The 6876-nt window shown below is 38.8% G+C and overlaps 1 protein-coding gene across 5 annotated transcripts in view; it reads right to left on the reverse strand.

Moving 5' to 3' along the window:
* Positions 1-6876, reverse strand: part of CREB5 (cAMP responsive element binding protein 5) — a 561911-nt gene that overhangs the window by 327430 nt on the left and 227605 nt on the right. For all 5 annotated transcript variants that reach the window (XM_011972242.1, XM_011972239.1, XM_011972241.1 and 2 more), the window contains one exon: positions 4827-4948. In XM_011972242.1, coding sequence (XP_011827632.1) covers positions 4827-4948 — 122 coding nt within the window. The remainder of the gene's footprint in view (positions 1-4826; positions 4949-6876) is intronic.

Here is a 6876-nt window from a genome sequence, read left to right on the forward strand (position 1 = left end):
TTTTTTTTTTTTTAGTCATTAAACATAAAAGGAAAATTCACCTACGTCTTTTTTTCTTTTTCTGTTACTTGACTTCATTCTTCATACCTCATGGTCTCCTGCGTCATCTCTGGCCACTGAGGGGAGTGCAATCCTCTGTGTCAGAGAATTCTGGAAGACTATGCCCAGCTCATGCTCAGACTTCTCTACTTCATCTCTATTCACTTCTGGCTCAGGTGACTCCACCCAATCTCAAATATATAAACACTGTTTCTACATCAGTGACTCCCAAATCTGCATCTCCAGGCTGGTCTTCCCCCTTGAATTCCAGACCTATATATCCATCTGCTGATCCAGCATCTCCACTTAGCAAATCTAAAAAGAAACCCCCAATGTTCCCCTTAAACCCACTCCTCTCATAGGAAATCCCATCCTTCCAGTTGCTCAGGCCAAACACCTGGGTTCATTCTTAGTCTTGCTGCTTCTATTACTTCCCAGGCTAACCCGTCAGCAAATCCTGTTGGCTCTCTCTTCAAAATGTATCCAGAATTTTCCCACTGCCTCCATCTCCACCTTGAGTCAACCTGCCATCATCGCTAATCTAAATTCTTTCAATACCCTCTCAACTGGTCTCTCTCTCTCAGCCACTGCCTTTTGATAGTTTGCTTTCAACTCAGTGGCCAAAGTGATCTTTTTAAGACGTAAGTCAAATCCTGTCACTCTTCTGCTCAAAACTGTCCTGGCTGGGCATGGTGGCTCATGCCGGTAATCCCAGCATTTTGGGAGGCTGAGGCGGGCAGATCACTTGACTCCAGGAGTTTGAGACTGGCCTGGGCAACATGGTGAAACCCCATCATTACAAAAAAATGAGCCGGGCATGGTGGTGGGTACCTGTCGTCCCAGCTACTTGGGAGGCTGAGGTGGGAGGATCACCTGAGCCCAAAAGGTCGAGGCTGCAGTGAGCCAAGATTGCACCACCACACTCCAGCCTGGGCAACAGAGTGAGAACCTGTCTCAAAAAAACAAAAAATTGTCCTATAGTTTCACTCAGTTAAAACCAAAGCCCCTTAAATGGTATACAAGGCCCCCCAGGATCTGCCCTCCCAGACCCAGCTTTCTAGCCTTATTACACCCTCTTTGGGTCTCTTTGTAATTCCTCCAACATGCAGAGCATCCTCCAGCCCCAGGCTTTTGTACTTACGTGCTTTCAGCTTGGAACATTCTCCCCAGTACGTACCTGGTTCAGGCCTCCTCCCACTTTGGGTCTCTGCTTACACATCTACTAACCAGTGATGCCTGCCTGACCACCCCCAGCAAGCCCTGTGCCCCTTCCCTGCTACATGTTTCTGCATCACACTTATCACCATCTGACATGTTATACATTTTTTTTTTCACATATTTATTGTTTCTCTTGCCCCCTAGAGGTAAGCTACATGAAGGCAGGTATTTTTGTTTGTTTTTTATCATCTTTATTCAGTGGTATATTCAACAATGCCTTGGACAGTGCCTGCCATGTGGTGGGCACTTGAAAATATTTCTTGAATGAAAAATGATAAACAAAAGTTTCTTACATGTTTCAGGATATGAGCTAGTCTGAGTTCTAAGCCACTGGCAAGTTGAGATTTATGATACCTGATAGTGAATTGCAACATGCCTTTCTAAGGGGAAACAATCCTCTTACTAAAGATTTATGAGGTTATAAGCTTCTATTAATATGGAAATTGAGGCTATTATGGAACGTATTGTCTACTACATATAGTATTAATACAGATAATGAGGCCTTTCTCCAGTGGACATAACCTGCTTACAGCCTGCATTGATTCTATATACACATTGGGACGCTTCTGGAAAAGGATGCTGGGATTAGAGACAGAGTCTGTGAAACAGACTTTTCCCCAGTGGACAGCCACATGGGCCAAGTAAGGATCAATTCTCTATTTGCTGTTTAACAGAATTTTCTAGACCAACTGCAGCTAGAAGTTTTAAAGGTGGTGTGCAGAACCAGCCCAATCTTTCCAATATTTTTGTATAAGACACATAGAAAGTTCTAGCAAGAACCTTCTTTAGCCAAATTCTCCAGATAAATTAATCCATCTTCCACTTTACTAAAACCTAATGAGGGAACCAATGCAAGTCTAGAGGCTCAAAGGAAAAGAAATCGGAAGAGAGCTAGAGATGTAGAATTAAAAAATAATAATAATTGTCTGAATGTAGACCAAAAGGAAAAAGAAGAGAATACTAAAAATTGATAAGATAGGCACTGAATAAGAACCTGTGTTTCTTCTTTTTAAGCAGGGAAAGAAGAGCTGGGGTGGCAGGATGCCAAGGATGTTGACAGCTGGAAAAACCTGGTCAAAGGGGTAGGTAAAAGAATATTGTCAGGTAGGGGAGCATTACTCCTACTCCTCATTTCCCTGACCAGTGACTTCCAAAGAAATGCCAGAGCCAAAGCCACCAACGCAGCCCTCTTTGCTGCCAGAGGAGTCATTGTGGTTTAGACCTTAAGAGAATGCCCTCTCGTGTAACCATGGCCACCTGAGGCTATATTTGGCTTGGTTTGAATGGGGCAAAGGAAGAAGAAGCTTCAACAGCCTGAACATTGTCCAGCCTCCCATGCGTGCAAGTGAGGCTGGGGCATGAGATGGTGGTGTCCTGAGATGCTGGCCCCAGACCATGGGGAGGCTGGCTGTTCCCCACCCACACACCTATCATGAAAGCATCACACAGCTATGAGCAACACTTAAAAGAGAGAAAATAACATGTTTCTACAGCTGCAATAGTTCCTTTTCTTACTTTGGTTGCTTAATTATTTTAATTTTTAAAATTTAATTATCTATACTCTTTTTCAACCCACAAGAAATTTAAAGCAACTCATAAAACATGTACAGCATGACAATGTTTTTTAAATTAAAAATCAGAACCAGAGAAAATATAAACTAGAACTGAAAGTCTGGTCTAGGGAGGAAGTAAAATATGCTCATCACAATGTTTGAAAAAGTTCTCAAAGTTTAGCAGTAAACTTGGCTTTGTGTTAACCTAGCAGTCAAAGCGAAAAGAGAAACAGAACCAGTTACACGATTCTCATGTCCATGAGGAGAAAAATATTTCAGTTCCTCAGGGGAAGCAAACCATTTCCTGGAATTCAGATCTGCAAGAATTTCCTCATACAGGGCTTCATATAAGAAATCATGAATAATGCAATGGAGACTATCTAAAACCACACCCCGACAATGGGCTTCATGAAACTGTTCTAGGAAAAATGCCTTTAGTAAAATCAAGGGCACACACTTGAGGTAAAACCATTCTATCAGAAATGAAGACAATATGGACAAAATACACATCTTTCTTATAGTTCAGTTTAAGAAACCAGCTTTGACTATCTAGAGGAATGAATGAACTTAATTCCTTAGTCTTCTACATACATGTCTATCAAAAAAACTAAATTTGTTACTCAACCAAAGGAAGTTGACTAGATGATGAGAATTTCTTCCTCTCTTGCATGCTATTTTCATGGTTTAAAATATATATATATGTATAAAATATATGTATATTTCTATTGCAACAAAATATAGAATGCATGTCTTTTATTTTTATTAATTTTTTAAAGTGCTCAGGACTTTATTATTTGACTGGCAAATAATAGTTGCTGTATAAGTGCTTGTTTGAAAAAGAAAAAAGGCACTTCGTATCCTTTGAGAAGGGAGTGGAGGAGACAGTCAAGCATACATGACAAATGAATTATAAATAAATAAAACAAGTTGACTGAGATTTTATACCCCTCTTGTAAGCATCACCTACTTTCATGGTTTTTCCTGAAGCTGTACAGGCTAAATACAAGCCCTTGACTATTATGACATGAGAATGTGACAGGAAAAATCTGGTGGAGGGGGGATTATTATAATTTCACATAGACAAGGACTAAAAGGATTTTGAAACACTTAGAGAAATATCAGAACCTTTTAAAATTTCTTTTCCGGATGGAACAGCTGGACTTCAGAATTCATTACTACCTAACTGGTCTTTCCTTTCAATCACCTTTCACATTCTGAATTTCTGTTCACAGACTGTGTCTAATTTGTTTCTTAATACAATGTGGGCATTGAATAATGCTGTATGATAACAATGAACAAAATACCAAAAAGCATCCTCATCACATTGACTTGTGACCACCATCTCCTTTCATGAATCTTGTAAAGTGATTTTAAATTTCAGCACATTCCCATAAAAACCGAATATATTCTGAAGGGTTTCATAAAGTGATTTTCCTACATTTTTAAGAACAAATGATTCACAGTTGTACTTAACCTATTTGTTTCAGCAACAACAGATGTTCAATACTAGGACAAGGTAATATGACCAGGAAATAATTATGAATTTGGTGCAGACTGACTGGAAAGATTATAGAAAACAGACAGTTACAACATGGGCCAAAGTCTGATGAAATCCTCTCTTCTACCATGAAGATTACTCGCCTGTTCTCTCACCCATTGACTCTATTCTTCTGCACTCACTGCTCACTTAAGGTTTGCTATTAAATACTTAGCAAAGTAAAACAACTGGTGGGGAAAAGAAAAAATCTATAAGTTTGACTTTGGTTCAAGATTCTGAATTCTTTTTTCTGCTAGAATTTCGTATTTCAGATACCTATTTTTCACATGATTTATCTAGTTTTGAATTCTGTCATAATCAAGGAATAATCATTTTTTTAAAAATGTTAGACAAATACTCACAAATGGCTAAAATACTTCAAGGCCACATCAACACAATCTGCAGTGCAGAGACACCTAGTTTCCTCGTGGAAGTTTCTAGCAGGACACCTCTCAAGGCGTCCATCCAGGCAAACCTACCCGCTTGCTGCTCTCCTCCTCCTGGGCCTTCCTGAACTCATGCTCCAGGGAGCAGTCGAGCTCGCTGAAGAGGCCCACCTCTTCGCAGTTCTTCAGGAATCTTGTTGGGGTTGGAGTTTGATCTGAAAACAGAGTCAGAAAGCTAATAAATGGGTCTTTTTTCTCAAAAGCCAGTAGCAAGCATGAGCTAGATTCACTAATCCCCTCCCCTTGCCTTAATTAAAATGTCCACTAGCCATCCACAGTCTCTTGACCCTTTAAGTAACATGACGATATGCAAGAAAATAGCACCGTAAATTCCGAAGCAGGAATACAGTAGACAGAGGACTGCAGTCTGCGAGGGCTTGCCGAACTCCCTCCAGACAGCTTCAGGAGATCTCACTCTCCGCTTGCCTGAAGTCTGTACCATTTGAATACACAATGAAACATGTGGAATGACCCTCTTTCTTTATTTATTTTAAACTTGAAAAAGAAAATGATTTTTGCTAAAATAAGGCCAAAAAAAATCTGACCCAATGGTAAGCCTGACTTCAGGGGGCTGGAAAGAAAAAGGATTTTGCAAATTCTTAGAGTAAACAAAAAGAAACAAACAAGCATGTTAATTCCTTTTTCTTAATGGAGAAAGTAAACTTAACAATTCTATCTCTCTTCCTGAAAATCATAGAGGGATGATAAAAGGTTCCAAGTCAAACACATTCAGCTTTCATCCTTTAAAAATGTCATTATTAATTTTATTTTCCTTTGCTATAGCCAAAAAAAAAGAATGTTCTTTAAATGCTCTTTAAAAGGAAAAGAATTTCTTTCACATTTTTGACTCTACAGAGCTTTCTACTTATAAAACTGAAGAATCTGAAGCCATTATTTGTAGCTTAATATATATGCAGCATTTGCAGTTAATAAAATATTTTCATACAATTCTTGAGAATCTAGATCTCACAAGATTCTATTAAATAGAAGGTAAGTAGAGTAGAATTGCGCTTTCTTCATCATTGAGCACAATCATCTTCCTTGGTGAAGATGTACTTGAGTTGAGACAAATAAAATTGTGTAAATTGTCTTTTCTCAGAAACAGGAGATATTAGAACCAGAAAAGGACCATGGAAGAAAGCCTAGCCATGCTAAATTTTTACTAATCAGAAAAACAGAGGCCCAGAGTAATTAACGGTCTTACTCAAGGTCTCCCAGGTAGATGGTGGAGACACCAGGATTATAATCAAGGCCTCAATCCTATTTGCACTGTGTACATGTATTATTCCCACCTAAGCCCGTAGTAGACTCTACTAGATTGATTATGGCATTTTCCCAGCTTGATCTAACACTCTCAAAATCTCTGCATAGTTCTCTAAGCCATTAACCAGTCAACTGAAGAGGTGCCCTCAAGTTGAAACAAATTTGCCATTCCTGCATTCTCTTTATAAATTCCTATATTATAAGAAACTAGAATTATATTTACTTTTCTAAATCATACAGAGAATAGTTAAGCCCAGTAAATCAGTAAATGTCTGATTCAAAGAATATCTTAATACCCGTGAAGCAGAAAATGGTGTAATATCCCCCATCGAATCAACCCTTTAGAGGCAATGTCTCTTGATTCCCTATGGGCAAGGACCTTTCAGCACCCAAATGGCTTACTTGGATTCCATGCAGCAAAATCTCCATCTGCATTTTTTCCCATTATTGACCTGATCTCCAAGATACTGAGCTCCTTGCATTTCACAGAGAGCATACCACAGCTGTTCATAAATTCGGCATTACAGATAAGGGATGTGTGAAAGAGTAGGTTTTGATGAAAATTGTTTTATTAGCAACTAATTTATTTATTAAGATGCACAAATATACACCTAGGTCCCTAATATATACATACAACTATTGTGTATTTACAGAAGAAAAACTTTTTATGCAGGATTTTGCAATTTACAAACATTTTCACCCACATAGATGTGTATAAGAGACAGTCATGAAACTGTTCTAGGAAAAATGCCTTTAGTAAAATCAAGGGCACACACTTGAGGTAAAACCATTCTATCAGAAATGAAGACAATATGGACAA

This window comes from Mandrillus leucophaeus, unplaced genomic scaffold (assembly GCF_000951045.1).
Source record: "Mandrillus leucophaeus isolate KB7577 unplaced genomic scaffold, Mleu.le_1.0 Scaffold128, whole genome shotgun sequence".
Lineage (NCBI taxonomy): Eukaryota > Metazoa > Chordata > Mammalia > Primates > Cercopithecidae > Mandrillus > Mandrillus leucophaeus.